This window comes from Camellia sinensis, chromosome 4, assembly GCF_055761805.1.
Source record: "Camellia sinensis isolate YWXY chromosome 4, ASM5576180v1, whole genome shotgun sequence".
NCBI lineage: Eukaryota > Viridiplantae > Streptophyta > Magnoliopsida > Ericales > Theaceae > Camellia > Camellia sinensis.
Genome location: NC_138964.1, coordinates 36,092,518 through 36,116,706, shown reverse-complemented (window position 1 = coordinate 36,116,706; position 24,189 = coordinate 36,092,518). Strand labels below are relative to the sequence as shown.

The window sequence follows — 24,189 nt, the reverse complement described above, 5'->3', positions numbered from 1 at the left end:
AAAAGCTGAAATAAGCTGGAAATAAACCCTATCAAACAGGGTCAAAATTGAACCAATTAAAAGTGTAGAGATCAAAATGATGCAAGCTACAAAATGTAAGGATTACCAATATAATTTGTTCTAAAATTTTAATCTTTTTGTCCATTCAGCAATGCTACACACACAGAAGACCAAACATAGAATCAAACATAGAAACTATTTCATCAGACAACTGGCTAGATGACCAAAAACACCATGACAACGGCAGTCCACGAATTCTAACCAAAATAACAATTATAATTGACACCATGACAGCCACCATCAATAAGCTCTCGGTAGCTATCTGGGCTAATGCACAATTTTTATGGTCTATATTCGATTCTATGTGCGTCTACACTTTTTGTTTTGCATTAATCTGTAATTAAATTTTTTAAAAATTATCACTAAATTATAGGCTCCGTTTGGTTGTGTTTTGAAAATATAATTCTACACCTACATTTAAATATGATGTTTGAAAGGAGTTTTGGAATATGTTTTCCAAAACTCTGCAGAGAACTCTGTCTTAGGCGCGCTTTTTGAAATTTTTTTTTACAAATTTTGCCTAATCGGTTGTCCGGCCGGTTGATTAGAATAGTAATTTTTTTTTTTATAATTGATATGTTAATTTTTATATAATCGAAAAAAATATTTTTCAAATTTTTAAAATTTTTTTATGTGCTTCAAAAATAATTTTAAATTGTATGTTTAGTTATGAGTTGTAAATTTTTATATCAAATATCAAATGTCACATTAATAATTCTCCACTCAAATCAAAACTGTTTTTAAAACTATTTACTAAACAAATTTTTTACACTCAAATCATAATTCTAAATCTCACAAATTCAAAATACAATCCATATACTGAAATCGTAGCTATTCTACCGAACGCAACCATAATGTTTCAAGAGTAATGATTCATCCCCCTTTTCCTCCCACCCCCTTTGACCCCCTCTCTCTCTCATTGGTTACCTTTTCTTTTTCTTTTTCTTTTTTTTTTCTGCTCCTCCAATCACCCCTGCCACGTGGCAAAGGGGGTGACCCCCAAAAGGGGGTCCCAAGCATTATTCTTATTCTAATGGAGTAATGATTCATCCTCCTTTTCCTCTCACTCCCTTTGACCCCCTCTCTCTCTCATTGGTTACCTTTTCTTTTTCTTTTTTTTTTTTTCCTGCTCCTCCAATCACCCCGTCACGTGGCAAAAGGGGGGTGAGAAGAAGGGGTCCAAGCATTATTCAATGTTCAATTTTATTTGGACCTATTAGCGCACCAGTGGTAATGTCGCTGAGTTTGTAACTCTTTGTTCCATTCCGAATACGTATTTGGTCTTCCTCTCGTCGTTCTTGTCTTCTCTATTTCTTCAGTCCCTCCTCGATCGAGATAGAGAGAGAGAGAGAGATCACTCTCTCCTTCTGAGATTCCAATTCACCCCAACAAGCGAAGATCAATCTCTCCTTTTCTTCTTCACGTAAATTCAATTCTCTCCTTCCCAGATCTCTCTCCTTATGAATATGATTGTTTATGTTGATTTGTCTTTTTGTTTTTGTAGGAAGGACTAGGGTTCTGCCTTAAAGATCTGATTGGTCCTTTTGATTCTCCATCTAAGGGAGAAGAAAAATGGGGATTGTGTTTACTCGATTGTTCTCTTCGCTTTTTGGTAACAAAGAAGCTCGGATCCTCGTTCTTGGTCTTGACAATGCTGGAAAAACCACAATTCTCTGTATGATTCTTTGATTCTGCCCTTACCCTTTTCTGATCTTGCATTTCTGTCAACTGGGTTCTCCCCAATTTTGATAATTGAGTAACTCGATTTCATTTTTTTGTGCAGATCGGCTTCAGATGGGTGAGGTTGTCTCCACAATTCCAAGTTGGTACTCTCTTTCCTGGTTTCTTTTTTGTTTGCATAATCTTTCTTTGTTTGCCAAGAAGATCAGGGGATTGGAGACCATCGGATTCATGATTTACAAATTGATAAAATTTTTAATTTAAAAATTATAGTGCTGATTTACTGCATTTGTTTTTTCAGAAGTGGAAAGTTTGATTCTTCACTCTAAAGTGTCATATTTTCTTATTTTAGAACTTGTGGATTAATTTCTGTGTGTATATATTTGATGCAGCAATTGGGTTTAATGTGGAAACAGTTCAATATAACAACATAAAGTTTCAAGTTTGGGATCTGGGTATGCCAACTTATTACTTTTGACTACCTGCGTTATCTTACCCGTTGCCAGATCGTTATTGTAAATATATTTTTGTTTGTCCCAAAATAGTTATTGTGCATTATGTCCTAAGTGCTTTGTATTGGGTTTTAATAATTAATTGCAATTTGTAATAATTAATTTAAGTGGATGAAAATGGGTTGAAATTCATGCATGTTAGTAAATTGGATTCTTGATGGGTGGGCAAGTGGATGCATTTCATATGCATATGACTCAGGTGTTGGGTTGTTGATATTTTCTTAAGGATTAGCAGATCCTGACTTATCTGAACCTTTTTAATTAAACCACTTTGAAGAATAAATTACTGGCAATGCTCCTACCAGAAATGTTAGTATTGGAGTTGCTATTCATATGCATTAGATATATTTTCATATGCACTTGGCCATTGTGATCAAATCTGGGATTATTTTCTTAAAAGAAGAGACACTATGCAGGTACTGCTAATAAAAAATGTGAATCATACACTTGGGAAATTAGTTACGTAACTTGTTTAAGAATATGTTATGTTCTGGGGGTTGCCATTGTTTGTTGGAGGATAGTTGTTTTGTGGGAATGTTCAAATGGTTCATATGAGATTTTGTTTTATTTGATCATTCATAGATGCCTTATGTGGCGGTCATTTGGTCATAAAGTTTTAAGGAACTATAACCCTTAATGGAAAGCACATGAGTCACTATGTGCTTTCAATTCAATTTTATAATGGCTTTTCATCCGTTATCAGACAATAAAAGATTCAAGTGAAAAATCAATCACTGTTTTGTGAGGTTTGTTTTCTTTGAATTGTACAATTTAAAACTTTGAGGAGGTTTTCTTTTAATTTGCATCCATCAAGTCATGAGAACTAGGATATTTGGTGGTTGATATTTTGTTTGCTATCAAAGTTTTTGGGGTCCTTTATGTAAATGGTAAATTTTGTGTTTTTGCAAACTATGTTTCTGGGTGCACAATGATTGAATTTTTTTCTAGAATCTAGTAATCCTTGCTTCATTGAAACTTTGTTATCTATCCCTTATTATGACATATTAAACCTGGACAACTTTAACTTATCCAAAAAACAGAAAAAAAGCATGGACAACTTTTGGTGTCCACTCGGTCGCCACTAAAAATGATCAAAATGGCCCAATGGTTATTCTTCAAACAAAGGGACTTATTGTAAATGTAAAAGAATCGTTTAAGGTTTGCTTTTGTCTATGTTACATGGACTTGATTACGGGTGTTAAATGCCCGTTTAAGTGTCTCGAAACTTGAAGAAGGGTATTGAATATGTATCCAACATATGTAATTGGACATTCACCCATCAAGCATATTTAGTAATTTGAGTTCACCATAGAACTATACATAAAACTCCTATATTTTGCAGGAAATGCACTAAGATACCTTGTAAACACCATTTGAACTTACAAAATAAAAGTGTATATTTAACATACACATATATAATAACAGATATGAATAGTTTATCTTGACACCATGTCCTCGGACTGTCTCACTCGGGTACTTCATACATTTAGAAGAGTCCATGTAACATAAGCTTTTGTGATACAAGGTTTTGGTTTTGGTAGAAAATTGAAATGTGCAATAATTTTTTTTGTAAAGTAGCCCTTTTTTGTTTATTCACATGTTATACCTTTGGGTAGAGTTGGGGAGTTGGCCCTTTGAAAAGTCCTGACCTCAAATTTTGGCTTGTCTTATTTTTGTATATATTATATATTTTTTGGCTGGGGGTGTTCTAAGTTATTAATATAGATTACATACCAAAATGAGTTTTATTTATATACTATAGATTTAGAAAGTTGGGTGTTGCCTCCGTCCACATGTAATCACAAGAAAGTAGGCTACTAGATTCGAAGTTTAATGGTGAGTGAAGAGGCTTTATGCAACTTAGATGGACATTCAATACTATTAAACAAAAGAAAAAGGAATATGTCCATAGACAAGGAGGCGCTTAGTTAGACCTCCCTGTATGATGGTAAAGACAACGTGAATTGTAGCTAGCTAGTACCCCTCAAACAAGAAATAAAATTTTCATTTGTTTCTATCAAAACAGCCATAACGTTCCCTTTACCGGAGAGACCAAAATAACACTAGTGGAATAAAGAAATTCTGTTGTTTCCATCAAAACAGACATTATACCAGAACGTCTAAGACAATAAGCTGTGTTGACATGAATTTTTTCAGAAGTGTTTTTCATCTTTTTGGAGAAAAAAATATTAATGGTTGTATTTTAATATAATAATAATAATTATTAGTAATGTAGTAACACTATCATTAATTACTACTGTCTAAGTTTGTTTTTAGATCCTATTTTGTTGGGATGTTAAACATTTTTAGAATCATTTGTCCTTTTATTTAATAAAATTGATTTACACTTTATTGTTTTATGTGAATGACTATATAAATCTCAATAGATTTAATTAATCTATTAATAGGCTTTTATAAATTTAGATAACTTTCAATTTATATGTCCAAACATTTCTACGTTTTTTTAAATTCTTTTGTCGCTTTTGAAATGTTTCTGAAACATTTGCAGAACACTTTTGAAATGTTTTGGCTTTTGTGCTAATTGAAACAACACATTGAAATCAAAATTTGATCATTGCCCTTGAAGTAGTCTTTATGCCCCTCGAATCATGCTGCCAGGTGAAATCAGATTTTGTTAAAATAAGTTCTTAGGAGAAGCACCAATGCGATTGAGCAAACGAATTTTGCCACTTATGGTTTAAAAAATTTATGTCATCAAATTTATACATTTAAATCTTTTAGAAAGGTCTGTCTATTTCTCTCTTCCTAGGAGTTGTTTGACTGCTTTGTAGTGATAGCATATGCAGAGCAAATAGAATCAGTTTAGTTGAATTTTTTTCAATGGTGGGAGATTTGAGCACAGATTGTGGAAGTTTGGGTGCTCTGTAGTGATACTATTTACTGGAACAAGAAGGACGAGGTTTGGTCGAGAGTTTTGAAGGGTGGGAGATGTGAGGATCTGATCCGTCTATAATATTTTAATGTAGAAGTCAGGCTTTGTATTCCATTTGGGATAAAAAGTTGCTCTCCTAGCCGGATTTTCTTTTATTGCTTGGATGATGGCTTTGGATTGACAGCTTTTTGTATGTGCCAAGGAGTGGAGGAAACAGATTATTTGCCTTTTCATTTTAGGGATGCTGGGAGCGTTGCGGTCATTATTGCTTTGGGTTTTTGGCATTTAATAGGTTTTCTATTGGCTGGTATTAGTTTTGTTGGCCTTGGGGAGGCTGTAGAGTTGGAAGCTAAGAAGCACGGACACTTCTAAGAAGGTGACGTATCCGTGTCGTGTCCGTGTCGGACACGGACACTCTTTGGACACTCTTAGGACACTCTTAGGACACGTGTCCGATACTCTTCAAAACGTGTCCTATTTTTTAAATATTTTTAAAGACCTGGACACTCTTTGGACACTTGGAGGACACGCGTGTCAATTGTTTAAACACATGTGTCTATTGATTATACATATGTGAAACTAATTATAAGTTTGAACAAAACAACTTAAGATACAATAATAAAACAAAAACCATATAAATTTATAGGAAATAGTGCTATATTGCATTTTTTATTATCTTTGAATGATATATTCATATATATAATATATAATAAATATATAAAATTATATATTTCATGCGTGTCCTCCACGTGTCGTGTCCTGCATTTTTTTAAAATTAACGCGTCTGCGTGTCCGTGTCGTATTCGTGTCGTGTCACGTGTCCATGTCCATGCTTCTTAGGTTGGAAGGAGTCATTCTATGGTTTACAAATGGCTCCATCTATGCCTTATGCCTAGCATTGGAAGGAGAAGAAATAGCAAACTTTTGATGGGGTGAAGATGTCAATTCACATAAAGAAAATGAGTGTGTCTTTTATAGTTGGGTTTTAGAAAGAGGAACTCTTTGTTGAATCCGTTACTGGATTTTGCAGATAGCTTGGCTGATGAAGGTTGATTTTGTTGTTTGCTTCAGGTTTTACTCTTGCATAGTCTGTTTGTACTTATATCCATTTCGGTGCTCGCTTTGTGAGACTTTTTAAAAACAGCATCCAATTAGTACACATTAATGTGTGTTTGGGAGGGGAAAGATTAAGTACACATCTAACCTTTGGCATAATGCATAAAGTGGTGGTTTCGAGACTTGAACCCATACCCTCAAGGTTATTAGGCCAAGTTTTAACTATTCTTCTTCTTTGAGTGGAGTTTCATCGATCCTCGTGATTTAAGTGAGATTGTGAGGGACTTTTCTTGGGCTTTAAAAATGCGCAAGTTCTTTTCTTTTTCATTCATTTTTAATCTGTTATTTGAATATTATGTCTTCCTTCATTCATTCTTGAAGTTAGGAGTGTAGGATACTGTAAATTGTTGACCTTTTTTCTGGTTGGTTTAGAATAACTATTACTGGTCCTTTTTGGTACCTTCTTCTAACAGTTAGCATTTTTTATGACACAGGTGGGCAGACAAGTATCAGGTATCTTGTCTTTCACTTGGCACTTCTTTCCTTTCTTTTATCATATACATATACATATAGATGTATATATACATATATACGGTGGTTCTACATGCACCAATTGGTTTACTAATTAGTACCAACATAGTTATGACATTGTCATTTTAAAACTATGACCCCACTCATTACAAAATCCAAAACCTCTAAAATTATGTCACATCATTATTTAGTATACTAATTGGTATACCAATTGGTGCGTATAGCATTATTCGTATATATATATATATATATATATGAACTCCATTTTCCTGGTTAGACATATTTCTCCAACATGTACAGCTTTATCCTGTGCTGTATGCATATTCTGTAAAGTGATTGTGCAATGGTAGGATTATGAAATAACTTATGAATTAGTTTCTTAGACATTTTTTGTTGCGTGGATTCATGATTAGTTACCTTGTTAATGAAATATTCATTTTGTTTCTAAATCTAAATTTACTCAGTATCCCATTGTTGTCGTTGTTGCCTTTTTGTTAGTTACATTATATATAAACCATTTTACTTAGTCCTTGACAAGTGATCCTTCTTTTACCTTAATTGTGCCACTTTCTATTCTGCTTGAGAATTCACGACACTGTTAACATTTTACTTGAGACATGAAGTAATCGACTACTTGATTGAAGGATCACCTTTTGTAGGGCCTAGTTCTCTGTCATGACTTAATTGAAAAGAATCACTTTGCTGGTTTACTGCATTAGTATTAAATTTGTTGAGAATTCTTAAATATTAAAATGTGTAGATAATGAAGTGGTGCAATGCTGTGAAACTTACTAGCGATTGGTTGTTTGGTTCCAAATGCCATTTTTCACTATTTAAATTTGAGCAGCTTTCTCCTTTCCGAAATTGTTAGGAAGTACAAATAAGGCTTTATTACCTTGAGAGTTAATTTAGAATATCTTGTGAAAAGTCCCTAAGCAGGATCAAGAATTAAATTATCAGTACATCACCAACTTGAGCAATATTTAACTGCAGTGAGTGATTCACTCTGGAAGAACGCTGTGCATCATTATTGCTGAGATGTTTATCCACGGTCTGTATCATCTTTAGACTTATTAGTCAATTCTCCTGGATCGGACCCATTGTAACTTGTTTGTCAGCCTCTCTATTTTGTATTTTCTGCTTTTCTAATGTTATGTTTGGGTATTAGCTTTCCAATTTGTACATGCACGAGCTTCACCCACTTCATGGAGAAAATGGATGAAATGGGTAGGGGTTTGGGGCTGGGAATTTCACTTTTAGGAGCTGTGAATAGTAAAGAGAAGAAATATGCTTTGGGACAAAGGATCAGCCGCTATGAAGTGATTCTTTTTGGACTCCAAAAGAAGTCGGAGCTAGAGGAAGTAGTGTGGGCCTCATAGGATTATGTGGGATAATTTTGTAAGCCCAATGAAAAATCAACAACAGAGTTAACAGGCCTTATGATGCAACAAGTGAATACATGTAGGGTCCAGCTCACTACGTGGCATTTTCATTTTACTGCTATGTCACCCTCTGGAGGCTTCCCCACAAGACTTTCACCCCTTGTGTTATATCCATTTGGTGGACACATGGACCAATCAGCAGGCTCAGTGCTATCATCACTTATGCTTGGCTTTGCCAAAACCATCCATACTCGGAGGTCTCAATCTTGAGGGACCAACACATTCCAACTGCGATACTTAGGATGAGAGCCGGGTCCAGGTACATTTGCTTGGGATCATAGTTGTCAAATGGTGATTTGTATTGTGAATCGAAATGTCCTCATACCGAATTGCGAATCGAATCTAATCGTGAATCGTAAAGATTCAGTCACTTTTTTTAAATTACTTAAAAACATATATCTACACATTTAGATGCCAAATATATCTTATGAATATAAAATATTTAGATTTAAATCAATGAAAATGTTATTTTGAATGATAATCACGTAGTTTAATAGGTAAGAAGTTAACAAAGTTCTTATGTAAGATCGCCATATTATCTTTTTCTTTTTTAGATATTTCTTATCAACCATTCTTAATAAAGATAATAACCAAATGGATAAACTATCAATTTTCAAAGTAACAATAATTAATAACGATATTGATATTTGGACAATAAACATACATATTTTTCTAAGTAACAGTGAGCAAATAATAAGAAGGAATTATTTAGAATATTTTATTTTAAAGCCTAAAATATTTGAAAAGGTATAACTGACCTCACACATGTAATATTCAATTTAATAAAATAGTAATATATAATTCATAGTGTAACTTTAATCTTAAACATCTTTAGAATATATATTATGATTTTTTTAAGGGAAAAAAATGAGAAGAAAGGTTAAAAATATGTTGGGTCTGACTGAATCTGATTGGATCCTATTAAAAATTTCATGATCACTAAAATAACAAATCATGTATATATGTTGGTTATTTTGGTATTAAATATTATTAGAATGTATTATGTCTTTTTCGCTAAAAAGATAGAGAGAAAAAAGAGTCGAAAATATATCGAATACAATAATTTTAGAAATTTCATGAATTGTAAAAAGTGAATCGAATCGTGAATCGATTCACTTTCAAAATAGATTCACCCATAGATTTGTATTGATTTTGTAAAAATCGTGAATCGAATTGTGAATTGTAAGATTTTGATAACAGAGACACTAGGGAACTTGTGGATTAGAGTCTAGAGTTCAAGGGTTAGCTTGAAGACATCACTACCGCCTTTCGAGGAGCGGTGCACTTGGACCATTCCGCCTTTGCCTATGCAAAACCTTGATGTCTGAATCATACTTACTTCAGAGCCCTCTAACGCACCTAGAAATGGATGGATTATACCCTAAGTAGCGTAGATATGCGACACGGCACGAACACGCTGACATGTTGATTTTCAAAAAATGTAGGACACGACATGCTTGGGACATGTTGAAATTTTACGTTTTTACAAATTTGTTGTCTATCATATATATGAATAATTTATTCAAAGATAACAAATAATATGTAAAATAACTCTAATTACATTAAAAGCCATATATTTTATAATTTAAACGTCAAAATATAATTCACATAACGTTTACATTCTAATGAATGCAAAACAATTATACAATATTATAATACACATAAATTGATAACGAAGTCACTACCTTGGTGGAATTGTAGTATGTATGAACCTCTGGACTTAGCATATACATGATAGTATGAAATATTAATTACGCATGATATTGCATGAAAATGCTTTCTTGATTTATATCCGGTGTTACCCTTTCTCTTGACCACAACCTCAGAGGGTCAGGGGTTGTTGGAGTGGTTGGATGGAGGATGATAATTGCTGGAGGTGGTGGCTGATGGGAGGAGGTGGTTGGAGGGGCGTGGAGAGAGGAGAGTGAATGAAAACTCATTTTCTGGACAAGTTAATCACAATTTGTGTTTGTTTCCTAAATTATTGTAAATTATGAAAATTGTTTACTTCTTTTTTTGTTTTTGTTTTTGTTTTGTGGAAATGAAATAATTGTTGGAAACCAGTAATCGTAAATATTACCAATTATACAAACTTGGATCGGTATCTTTGTTTAAAAAAAGTTGTTACATGGGATTGTGGACCCATGGATCACTCAAAAAATGGAAACAAATTACTCAATTGATATGCTGGAGTCATGCCTACATTTACCATTCTGTATTGATTTATTTATGGCTTTGCTAGATGGTGATTGATTCTTCACGTAATAGACAAATGTAGCAAGGAACTTTCTTGTGAAATTTGCCCTCGTGCTCTCATTTGCTAGTTTTTCCTCTATATTAAAAAATTTAGAGGGCCTTTTTTTTGTGTGTGTTTTCTTGAAAGCAATAATAAAATTGCATTAAGAGCCAACATTAAGGGAATGCCACTTGTATACAAACAAGAAAATAAAATGAAAATCTGACCCTATATAGCTTTAGAAGAATCCAAAAGCTCTACAAAATGATTTGTGATAACTTGCACCAAATTGTCTCTTTCAACCTAGGAAGCACGGATACGGATACGGGATATGGATACGATACGATACGGATACGGCGATACGATAAAATTTGAAAAATTAGGATACGGGTACGGCGGGGATACGTTCGTAAAAAATATTATTTTAACAATTTTTAGTAATGCAGTATGCATAAAAATAAAACCTAAAGCAAAAAATAACTTGATAAAGAAGAAAAATTCTTATAAAACTAAGAGTCTTCAAGGTCAATAGCTTCAACTTGTTTCCCTTCATCAGTGAATATCACAAACCTTAGCTAAAGCCAAAAAACCATTCTTAAATAAAAATTTCAGCAAATATACTTTTTTAAGTCATCAATGATAACCTAGGAAGCACGGATACGAATATGGTGACATGGGGATGTGGATATGGCGATATGTCAAAATTTGAAAAAGTATGATACAGGTACAGCGGGGATACATTCGTAAAAAAATAGAAAATTATAATTTTAATAATGTAATATGTATGAAAATAGAACTTAAAGTAAATTAATAAATAAAAAGAGGGATTCCTATTAACCTAAAAGTGCTCAAACATTCATAAAACATCCAAAACTAAAAGCAAAAGCAAAAGCAAATGCAAATTAAACATCATCCTTACATGCCAACACCAAAAAAAGAATGAGAGCAGAGAGAAGAAACGTGAGAGAGTGAGAAAGCGAGAGAGAAGTGAGAGAGACAACAAGGATACATCAATTTGACAAATTCGATTACTTTAACTCTCACTATATTCCTCTTATCAAAGAACTAAACAAAATATTATAAGTAATATGTAACTTCAAGTATCCGATATTTCAAAATTAAGTATCCGATACTTCAAAATTAATAAAAAATTAATTAAGAAGTATCCGATACTTTTAAGAAGTATCCGATACGTATTCGCGAGTATCCGAGGAGTATCGTTATCCGATAAGTATCCGATACGGATACGTCACCCTTTTTGAAGTATCCGTGCTTCATAGCTTTCAACATGCTCCACAAACTTATCAAGCAAGTCGAACGTCTTCGGCCCATCTATAGAGTAGCTAGAAGCAGCAATTTACTTAACAAACATGGTTCTTCTTGGACAATTCACTAAAAAGTTAATCAGGGTCGTCCCTCTCCTATCAGTCCACCCATTAGTCATTAGGGAACACCCATATTTTTTTGGAGTCCTCTTTGTGACTCTTCATCAAATCTTTAGTATGTTTCACCTCTTTTTTGGGAAACCTATACTTCATAGTATGTGGGTGGTTTCATACTAGGATCATATTGCCCAATGGCTTTAATCATTGGTCCAGAATTATCATAATTTACTGCATTAAAAGGGTTACCGGCTCATACATTCAGCTTGCGTATGTTTTCATTGCTTGATTTTTCATTTGCTTCTTGTAACAGTCATTCTTTTCAAGTTTTGTTTGTTTTCTTTTGATTAGGCTTTTCAGTTTTTTTTGTTAGGATGAAATATGTGGGCAAGGATTTATACCGTTGATGGACATTGACCTCAACAACATCATCATCTTCATTATCTTCCAAATCACTGTCCATTTCATCAAAATCTGGCAACATGTTCATTTCGTCTTTCTCCATCTCTTTTGTTGTTTGTTTTTATTTTGACATGAACTGTTTAAATTTACATGAGGTTGTTGCTTTACCTGATAAACACCGCCATTTGATATTTTGCCACAAAGTTGCATTCAAACAAACTTGTACCCATAAGTTTCACATAAGACATAAAGGAGCTTAGCCTCTCGCCAACTTGGAAGAAGAGCAACTACCCCAAAAGGAAAGGTCCAAAGCACCCTAACCAAGAAAGCATCGATGTTCACAGATCTCTTGTCACTATGCAGTGAATAAGATACTGATTCGCTGTCAAGCCATCTTGTTTGTATATGCAATACCATTTCACGATCACTTGCCTTTCCTTGGTAGATTTTCTAGGGAGTAGATTTTACCATGCACTGGACACGAGACAAAAAATGCTTGTTTGAGAGGATCCCTCATACCCCAAATGGTTCAAGGGTAGGATGACGAATACCTCGTGAAACAATTTCATCTGGAAGCACCTGAAACTTGTTAACATCCTTCACAAAGAGTCTTCTTCTGTTCGGATGCTATTTATCTCTTACAACCTCTGAAGGATCCCTATCAACTCATCATTCTCCCAGTGCAGTTCTGTAATCCTATGCTCAACACAATAATCCTAGAAGACTAATTGTCTCTCTCTACAGAAGTACTCGAGAAATATGGCTTCGTTGTTCACCGCCACTCAAAAGACCAAAGGAAAAGCACCAACCAGTCTCACATTCCTATTCCAATGATGACCCCAAAACTTGACTTTCCTTTCATTCCCAACTCTCAAACTAGTGTTTTGCTCAAACTGATCCCATACTTGTTAAGCCTCGCACCATATGACATGTTACCCTTCACCATCCGTGTTACTAGTTAACCTCAAAGCTACTTTCCCAATAAGGCTTAATTGAAAATCTCTTATCTTATAATGCCCAAACCTCATTTCCTTTTGGTATTATTGACTCTAAATATATATATATATATCTATGGCCTATTGAACTTACACATTTTGTATGACTGGTTTTTAAATGGGTGATTTTGCATAAATGGCTCTCTCTCTCTCACTCTCCCCTTTTTTAGTATCATCATAATGGTTCTTCTGATTACTGCAGGCCATATTGGAGATGCTATTTTCCCAATACTCAAGCTATAATATATGTTGTTGATTCAAGTGACACTGATAGGCTAGTAATTGCCAAAGATGAGTTTCATGCTATCTTGGAGGTATTTTTGTTTATGTTCAATATGACAATTTGTTCATTAAAGAATATTGTTTAAAAATTTTGAAACTGCTGTTAGCATTTTGTGCTCGTACTATGCATATTAAAATTCCTTTCATGGTAGCTCACTGACACTATATGTAATTGACTCAGTGAAGCATACGTGTCACAATTACTTTTAAGCTAAACCAATGAATTACAAATTTAACTTTTCCAAATGGATTATCCAATCTAATTATTCACTTTCAATTAATCTATTATATCATAACCATCCACACATTATAACACTAATAAAATAAAGTAGAATAAGCAACACATTATATACATGGAAAACACTTGGAGGATGGACACTGCTGCTTCTCTGTTATTTGCCCTTGCAATTTATTTTTCTCTGCCCAAGGAGGAAATTCTAGTCCCTTTGTTGGCCACCTTTTTCTCCTTTGGTGTTGGCATTATTAATACCTTTCCGTATTTCCATAGCTGAATTATTTTGAAGTTTGAATTACACCTTAGCATACAAGCTCACATTCTTCTGTTTTTGGTCAGGAAGAAGAGTTAAAAGGTGCTGTTGTTCTTATTTTCGCAAACAAGCAGGTGCTTCTTATTATCCTTTTCCATTTTAATTCTTCATTTTTAATTTTTTTTTTCATGAATAAAAATTAAGAAAGTTTGATACATAATATTGTACCTTTCACACAAATGTGAAAGTTGGCCATGCTGCTGCTGGCTTTTGTTCATCATCGATATCTTGTTTTAGTTAAAAGCAACTTTACACCAGAAACAAATTTTTTCTGAAAGATTTGTGGATTTCTTCTTTTTTTTTTTTTTTCCCCTTAAATTGCTTCTCTTTTTCCCTACAGGATCTTCCTGGTGCACTCGATGATGCTGCAGTGACCGAGGCCTTAGCGTTGCATAAGATAAAAAACCGCCAGTGGGCGATTTTTAAAACTTCTGCAATTAAAGGAGAAGGCCTATTTGAAGGTTTGGACTGGTAAGTTTGACTATTCGGTGATATAGATGTCATTGTTGGTTCATTCGATTTTAGGCATTATTATAGCAATGTCGTTGCTATTCAACAATAGCCCTACAAGTTCATTTACAATTAGGTCACGTTTGTTTGGCGAATTAGGTTGGATGGGATTGTTAATGAGAGAATTGTTAGTGAAGAAATTGTTAATGTGGAGATTGTTAGTGAAAAGATTAAGTAAAAGTGTGTTTGTTTGTATGTAATACTATGGTATGTGATAAATATATAAAATTACATACATGCCCCCAAACTAACAAATGTTAAAATAATTACAATATATATATATATATATATAATAAAAAAATGAAAATGGGGAGACAACCCACGTGGGTGTGTCTTGCCCCTTACATAAATGCCCCAAACTATCCTTTTTTTTTAATTTTTTTTTTTTTGCCATTTCTTGCTGGAAATGGTTTGGCATAGTGTTGAAGAGGAAGGGCAAAACAATAATAGCACCAACAATCCCTGGACTAAAATCTGATTCCCACACCCTCTACAGCTTAGCTAATCCGACTGTGTAGTGGGATTGACAGTCAGACTGGACAAATAATCCGGCCACAAACTCCTCAACCAAACATGCTCTGAGAGATCCCACCTCACTATCACTCCAATCCCACCATTCATGCGGGATAACAAACGTGCCCTTACTGTTAAGCTGTGTACATGAATAAAAAATATAAAAAAAAGAAATCTCATCATCTCTCTTCCGTTTGGTTGCTGCTCTTAAGAAACCCTTGTGGATTAATTTCTTATTTTTATAGGTTGAGTAATACACTCAAGTCTGGAGGTGGCTAACTTTGGGAGGAAGGGACAGAAGCTAGATGCATGCATTATCAAAGCAAGAACTAACATGGTATCATTATTTCCTTTGTGTGATCTGTGATAGAGATTTTTTTTGTAATGAGTGTTGTTACATTTTTTATTTTCTCACTAATTTTTTATTTTATTTTTTTGGGATAAAACTACTAATATACATGTTAAGTTTTCATTGGACATATAATATTTGGCCCATTTTACTGTGTTGCGAATCTCTTTTGGTACTTACACGAGTCCTCTGTTTTTGCAAAACATATTTTACATCAAATTCTTTCTTGTTTATAGGTAAACGTAGTAGGTTTTACAATGGTGATATGTGACGGGTTATCTTGCGCTCTGAGCATAAGCTGCTATATTTTCATATTTTAATGAAACCTTATCTTAAACAGATCACTTGATTAACCAAACACGAGGTGATTTTAAGCAGCTTGGTTTGTGAGCTTTCTTGTTATAGATGTATGTTTTACATGGTGATATGTGACGGGTTACGTTCTGAGCATAAGCCGCTATTTCCTACTTTAATGTAGCTTATCTTAAACTGAGCGTTTGATTAGCCAGCCAAACAAGAGGTGATTTTAAGTAGGCTTGGTTTGAGATATGAATGGGAGTTTTGTTTTGTGGTCTTACATTTGGATAAGTACTAATTCTAAAATAGGTGAAAATAATACACACGGCTTTTGGGTTATTTTAAGTTTTGATTTTGTTAATATTCGAGAAGTTTTTGATTGGAGCTAAATCAGTGTAATTTTTTAAACAGGTTGTCTAATTCAAAATCAGCATGTTTGATTGGGTGGATTAAATCATAGGATTGGGATTATTAATCCGTGGACCCAATTATCTTATGTTTGTTTTAACATTTTGATTTAAGATTATTAATCCAATGGATAATTAATCCTACAAATGTGTAGGATTATTAGTAATGGGGTAGGGGTGGGATTATTAATCCAATGGATATTAATCAAATTGGATAGTGAATACCACACTAATTTAATAGGATTATTAATACTTCACTATTAGTCTTGTGAATCAAACATGATCAATGTGTACAATCCGTTTAGTTTTCAATTTGTGTTTTGTATACTTTGTGGTCGTTTGAGAAGTGGCTATTTTATATATTTTTTGACTATTGATTATTTTAATTTTTATATTTAGAAAGATGGGATAATTTTTTTTGTTATTGTATTAAAAAATGTGTTTGAAAGGATTGCGTAATGCAAAAGGAGCATAGTGTACCTATAAAAAAAAAATTGCTGTCAATGCATGCTGTACACTGCCACCGTCCAGTTTTGTTTCTAATAAATGAAAAAGAAAGTTCATGAAAATCTGATGTTGATATGAGGTGTATGTGTAACCCAAGGGTAAAATAGTCTTTTTACCCAGCCTCACTGCGGCCTCAGCTACAGTGAGGTGTATGTGTAACCCAAGGGTAAAATAGTCTTTTTACCCAGCCTCACTGCAGCCTCAGCTACAGTAAGACCACTCGCTTTTTTCGGCAAACGGGTTAAAACAGCCTGTCCCACGGCCTCCCAAACACCACCTTTGCTCTATAGTTTTTAGTTTTGAGTTTCGTTTTTAAACGTGGATGAAATAACCTTCCACTATTGAGGAATGAAATTGATAAAATTAAAATATATAGGGATAAAATAACATTATATTATTTTAGAGATCATAAATGTATTTTATCATTATCCTATTTGGTTCAATTTCAATTGTAGGGTTCTTAATGCTGTGTTTGGTTGAGGGATTTGAGGAGGGATTTGGAGAGGGAAATGGAAAAGGTAGGTGAAATGTGAAAAAAAATATACTTACATTTCACATAGTTTCACACACCTTTTCCCTTTTCCTTTCCAAATCCCTCCCCAAATCTCCCAACCAAACACAACATAAGGGAATGAGAGAGTGATTTTAGATTTCAATAATTCTATTGTTTGGTATAGATTAGAATAAAAGAAAAATGATTCTTTTTTTGAACATAAAAGAAAAATGATTCTTGATTACTTAATTTATACTCGCTTTCATAAACTAAGCAAGAATTTAACTTTCAAACTCAATAGTAATCTCACATTCAGCGAAAATTAGCTTTATTTATGAATCAAGAGGGGATACAAATGATACATCAGTAAAACAAAATAATATCTTTTGGGTAAATTATATCATTAATCCCTATAGTTCAATTAAAGTATCATTTTAATTCATATAATTTCAATTTAAACAATTTGTACCCTATACTTAGGTTTTTTATAATGTGGTATCTGTTACTTATCATTAGACTTTTGAATGAAAAAAGATCATGTACAAAACTAGAGGAATCAAAGCAGACGGCAAAAGAAACTATAACAACTATTTGTGTAACTAGAAAATAATTTTACTTTAATGCCTCCAATTTTGTACCCAATCTTGTTTCGTTCAAAATTTTAACAGCACATAATTGAAGAATCACATTACAACAAAACTAAAAATGTAATATTAAAATTGTTCAAATTAAAATTAAAAAGATTAAAATAAAACTTTACTCAAATGGGAGAGAACAATGTAATTTAACCATATCTTTTGGATATGGGACAAGAATCATTTACGTTGTGTTTGACTGAAAAATTTAGAGAGGAATATAAAAAGAGAAAGAGAAAAAGTGATTAAAATTAAATAAAATATAAATACATTTTATTTATTTTTTTCTTTTTCATTTTTAAATTATTATTCAAATCTCCTAACTAAATACAACGGTAGTCTTACACCAATGCATTTCGTGTTGAGCCAAGTTGTTTTTCACGCATAATATTGAGGACCACACTTAAAGTTGTACTATTCTTCTCTTGTCCAGTCCTTTGTTATTGTTCCTCAACACCTTACAAGTTACATCAATTTAAGAAAACTATGACTTTCAATAGAGAATGACTGTTAAGAATTCGAGAATCACATTGTCTAGTCCTTTTTGATTTTCCCATAGAGAATGACTGTTTAGAATTAAAGAATCACATTGTCTAGTCCCTTTTGATTGATTTTTTTAAAATTAAGTTTTTTTTTTTTTTTTTTTTTTTTTTTTTTTTTTGTGTTTTGATTTTTAGTGACTTTTTAAATATTGTAAGCAAATTTTTTAAAAACTTTTTAGATGCACCTAATCTATATGTATCTAAAACGTAATATCTGTAAAAAAAAATATAATAAAAAAATTAATAAATACATAAGAATATGAAAAAATACTGATATATATATATATATATATTGTGTTTAGTGAATTTTTTTTCTACAATTATTATACTTTTTAGATGTATCTAGTGTAAAAAGTAAAAAAATAGTGTAAAATATTAAAAAATTACTAAAAAATGCGAAAAATAAAAAACACAATTTTTAGAAAAGTAGAAAACCAAACAAGGGACAACTGAAAAAAAAACCAAAAAAAAAACTCTTGGACATTATTAAGAGGTTAATAATTTCTCTTCCACTTGTGTGTGAATCTTCTCTTGTAATTTGAAAATTGTATTTCAACTACAATGAAAAAAAGAAAGAAAGAAAAAAAAGGAAAAACAAATTTTGTAAACGTATTGAGTTTGAGTTGAGATTTCCATTTAGGTAGAGTATGAGATGAAGAAAGCAAGTATTATTTGTGTGTGGTTGTATTTGAACTAGTTGTATTGATCAATGTAAGAAAATAGTTTTTGTAAAATTTAATTTTGTTGGGTCAATATGGAACTAAAAATAAGGTGGATACCATACTTTTGTTATGGTTGTAGTGAGTCTACGGTGAAATGTTTTTACTTGTGCGTATGATATTGAATTTTAGTTTTAAAAAATGTTAGAAATCTTAGAAATTTTATTAAAATTTCTATCAAATGTTTACATAGGTGTGCGATGTGAGTCTCATACTCATCTCAGACATTTGATAGCAATTTTGATAGAACTTGTGAGATCTCTAGTATTGCTCTTTTAGTTTGCTGAACCATTAAGGAGTACTCCAAAAGTTACCATTTGAAAATTGGTAGGGAAATTTATTAGAAAGAGTCTTTATATTTCAATTTGTTCATAAAATATATATATATATATATATATATATTTTATTTTAATAAGTCAGATTATTTTGGACATTTAATTCACTAAATCCAATTTTTATATTTAAAGTATTTTATGGACAATTTTATTATTATAAAATATTTTTTGAACTCTTAGTATCTTGGTGATGTGAATATTCACATTAAATAAATTTGACAGTATGAATATTTGCATCATGGAACATTAACACTATCAATATGAACAATCATTAATGCGCGTTTTATCCTATTATTATTAGAGGTATTTTGCTAACTATGTCATCTATAGGACTTATTGGAATATAAAAATATAATTTGAAAAATTCTACTTACACAATATATTTACCTCTTTATACCCCCCATTTGAGATATTTTTTTCTCCAATTTTACTCATGTGTGAAATTACCTTTAAGGACAAAAGATAAAAAATAAACAAATTTGATTATCTCTTTACACCAATTACACTTCAATCCCTACTTCTATCATTCCACTCTCATTTCTTCTTCTCTACTATACATCTATTTTCAAAAAGTGAGAATCGTAATGCTTTTATCATAAAAGAGAGCAATGGAGGAATAAATGGTAATGAAGGACTAGCAAAAAAGTAAAATTGTGAGTTTTTTTTCTTTATTTTTTTATGTTTTTGTTTCATTTGTTAATAGGGTTATTCAACTATTATTCGATGTATCAGAACGGAATAAAATCAAGTATCGAGGAATCACACTGCCAAACAAGAAAATACATATCTATTAACTCATTACTGAACAAATAGAATATGGGTTGAATATGAGTTGAATGGAATAAAACTCTTAAAAAATGAGATTTATCAAAAAAACATCCCTAGTTTTAAATGAGGACTTTGTTAGCTTTTGTTTAGTTCAAGTTTGGATTTAGGATTGAGACCTAAAAGCATCCACAATGGAATAATTAAAAAAAGTGTGTTAAGAGTGTGTGCTAGAGTGTATACATGACATAAGTGAGTTCCATTTAGTGTGTAAAATAGTTGCCTAAACTAATGTGTGTGCACACCACAATGACAAGTTAACTACCTAGTTAAACAATTAAAAAATTTATTGTCATCACCAGTGCTCCACCGCCACAGTTAACACAAATGTTAACAGCTGACAGCTTTAACATCAATGCTAGCAGCTCCATTGCATGGGTAAACGAACACCACAAACTCACTGAACGTTAACATCTGCCACTAATAATATGTTAACAATGTCCACTGTGATTGCTCGAAGGGGCATCTCAGTCTTGTCAATGGGTGTGTACTTAATCAAAGTGCAATTTGGACCACACGTATGTCATCGAAATTTAGATAAAATTATATTAATTTAATTTTTTTTCAAAAAATTAAAATGTTTGTCATTTCTGTTATTGCTTTTCTTGAACAGAGCTGTCTATTTCTCTGCATCATTTCACCATGAATAGATGATACTTTGAAGCTTCGCAACTGTTTCGAAAAATCAAAAAGCAGTCTATATAAAAGTCCATCTTCTTGTGTTTCATTTATTTTATTTTTCTGCGTCATATAAAATTAATGTGTAACAGAGTATTTTGCCTCATGAAGACAGTGATTTGTAAATGAAAAATTCATATAAAAAATTTCACGACAAATGATGTAGCAGTGACATTTTAAAATTATAAATCACTTTAACAAGTTTTTTGATTTGAAATCAATGGACACAAATCATGCATGTGAATTTTTTGTACAAATATTCTGTTTACATATCATCGTCTCAAACAATAAAATGTATAATGGAAAATTGTTTTGACACATCATTTCTAATATATGTATGTGGTGGTTGTGATTATAACATTGATCCATGTCGACTACAATTTACATTACAATCTGAGAGGGAGTTTTGTATGTGCATTAGGGCTGAGCTAGGCCCAGGCGTAGTAATGGCCCGTTTTGTGGGCCGAGGTAAAAAGGGCTTTGTGAAGTAGACCATGATGTTAGTCTTTAGCTCGGTCCAGGTGGTTACAGTCACCGCGGTCGGGACGGTGGGCTCCTTAAGCTAGACCTCACCTCTTTAGCCCGGTCAAAGCTTGCTACAGATTAGCCCAGTCCAAACAGGTGAAAACCGAGGTACAAGTAAAACCTGAGCCGAGATACATGTTGTATATAAAGGCGCCGGGATAATTATGAAAGAGAGCGTTAGCTCGGTCGTACTATCATCCAACCGTGGTAAAATCATCTCACTTGGTTTAAGTAGTGAGGGGGTGTTGAATGATAAGCATTATCTTTCAAGAGTGTGATTCATAGGAGGACTCTACATGGAGGAATAAGAGTCCTACTAGAATTGTGTCACACGGGACCTATAAAAAGCTCATAACAGAACCTATGGGGAGGTAACACAACTTTGATTCTCGAATACACAAAGCTTTTGTCTATTTGTCTATTTTGCTGACTTAGGCATCAGAGAGGTATCTGGCACACACCCGCCGGCTAGCTCACGTTTGTGTTTTCAGGGAGTAAAGCGACGACGTTTGGAGGAGCGTAGACTTGGTCAATAGGATTATACGAGAACATTATTTCGTGCTCGTACAATTGGCGCCGTCTGTGGAAATTCCAGAAAGAACAAAACCTCTTGATCAAGTTTTTCCTATCTAATTGGAAGCAATGGCGCACTACGAAGATTTGCCGCAATATGCTATCGACGGACAAACCCCTGAGGGGGTTAGGAGGCGCGAAGGTTTGCCTTCTATCCCTTCCATGGCGGATTTAGAACCCCAGCGACAGAACCCTCGGAGGGATGCAAGCGAGAGGCGGGCTAACAGCCCCCGTTGCTCTCAAAGTCCTGAAAGACAGAGGCGGAGGATGGACCCTCAAGTTCTAGAGGATCGCGTAAAGGAGCAAGACGAGCTGATACGAAGGATGGCGGCGGACATGGAGTCAATGAAGCGCCAGATAAAAGGAAAAGGGGTGGCGACAGGAGAGGGGCGCAAAAGCAACACACCCCCTCGCCATTCGGAAGATCGTGGTAGGCATACTACACCATCGCAAGCAGAAAGTAGGAGCCTGAGAACAGGTGACACTTAATCAAGAACTTTCAGGACTCGTTACTCCAGGTCTGAGAGAACGAGAACAGAGAGGTCATATACTGAGGGAAGCACCTATCGGCCCTCGCACACGCACCAGACATCATCTAGGCACACGAAGTTTCCTAGATCATCCGACTTGCAAACTGTGCTTGAAGAAAGGACCCGATGGAAGCAGGATACCAGGGCACGCGACTCCTGCAGAGTTTTAGCCCTTCAGCGATTGGCCCCTCGGTCGCATGGGAGCATCGAGGTTGGAATGTCAATGTCGCGCCTTACTTACGAACCAACAGACAAAGCGTTAGCAAGGTTACAAAGCTCGCCGTTCGTTTCGGCAATTGAGAACGCACCACTACCTTCGGGCTTTCTTCAGCCCAAATTCACTACTTATGAAGGCAAGATAGACCACTACATGCACCTAAGCCACTTTCACCAGGTTATGGCAATATACCGGCGGAACGAGGCTTTAATGTGCATCCTTTTCCCATCAAGCCTTGGCGACCTAGGGTTAACCTGGTTCGAAAGGCTACCAGAAGGCAACATCGTCTCCTGGTCGCAATTGGCAGAGGCGTTCGTGATTAGGTTCAGAACGAACACCAAGACACCAGTGGAGATCGATCAGCTACTCTCCATTGACATGGCTGACAAGGAGACATTGAGGCCCTACAACAGTCGCTACTGGGAAACTTTTAACCAGATAGGAGATTGTCTTACAAACCTCGCCATCGCACAATACAAACGGGGCCTGCCAGTCGGCAACAAATTGAGGGATTCAATTACTATGATGCCTCCCCTCACGATGGAGGCCTTAATGGAGAGAGTGTACCAACATATTCTCGTGGAAGAGGATGGTGCCCGTGCTAAAGTGAAATCTGGCACAACAGCAATACCAGATAAAAAGACTTCGACAAAAGTCAATACGGTAGAACGACCAAGCAGGAATGGACGAGGCATACGGGCCAATAAAGAGGATACAGACAAAAGGTGGCTAAGAGTTTGCACTACCATTACCACGGTGTTCAAAAAACCAATCTATCGAATTCTCAGTGAGATACGCGATGAACCTTTCGTTCGATGGCAGCTAAGTTAGGAGAAGCACAAAAAGACTATGACGAGGGATCCCGGTGCACCTTCCATAATGAAAAGGGACACCGCACAGAGAATTACACGCCGTTGAGACAGCATTTGGAGGAGTTAGTGGTAGCTGGGCACCTAGACCAATACATAGAAGGAGGGACACAGCCAGCCCCCTAGAACCACGACAACCCAAACGGAATGCCGATCGACGCCCCACCTCAAGGCATGATTAACGTAATACATGGGGTATTCGAACTTGAGCGAGTATGTGAGCTCAGGGGAATGATCAAGAAGGCTGAGCACTTAAGGGAAGTATTAAGTGCACAACCTACCATCAAAAAGGGAAGAACAGAGGCCACGAATGTCATATCTTTTTCAAACAGAGACTTGGCAAGGATATATTGCCCTCACAATGATGCACTGGTTGTCACTTTCAGCGTCAAGAATTTCGACATGAAACGGATTTTGATTGACCAAGGAAGCTCGTGTGAGACAATGTATTACGAAACCTTCAAACAATTGAAATTAGAGGACAAAGACTTGGCGCCTGCAACATCTTCCCTAATCGGATTCAACTCAATGCCAGAGTGGCCAGTGGGCAAGATAATCCTCCTAGTCAGAGCAGGAAGCATGGCGAAACAAGTGGAATTCTGGGAAAGTCCCTTCACTTACATCATAATCTTAGGAAGCACATGGT

At 34.4% G+C, this 24,189-nt stretch overlaps 1 protein-coding gene and 1 long non-coding RNA gene across 2 annotated transcripts; one reads left to right on the top strand and one right to left on the bottom strand.

Annotated features, from left to right (window-relative positions):
- The first annotated feature begins 1,251 nt into the window (after positions 1 to 1,251).
- On the top strand, positions 1,252 to 15,554 carry LOC114275770 (ADP-ribosylation factor 1). The gene is made up of 9 exons (XM_082924596.1): positions 1,252 to 1,483; positions 1,565 to 1,735; positions 1,844 to 1,882; positions 2,133 to 2,195; positions 6,696 to 6,714; positions 13,392 to 13,503; positions 14,046 to 14,093; positions 14,360 to 14,490; positions 15,288 to 15,554. The coding sequence occupies exons 2-9, from the start codon at positions 1,633 to 1,635 to the stop codon at positions 15,319 to 15,321; spliced, it is 549 nt and encodes a 182-aa protein (XP_082780722.1). The 5' UTR covers positions 1,252 to 1,483; positions 1,565 to 1,632; the 3' UTR covers positions 15,322 to 15,554.
- LOC145824560 (uncharacterized) lies at positions 10,036 to 13,363 on the bottom strand. The gene is made up of 2 exons (XR_014366324.1): positions 11,699 to 13,363; positions 10,036 to 10,713 (listed from the first exon to the last, which is right to left on the bottom strand). It is a non-coding gene; the product is annotated as an uncharacterized LOC145824560 (long non-coding RNA).
- Positions 15,555 to 24,189: the final 8,635 nt, after the last annotated feature.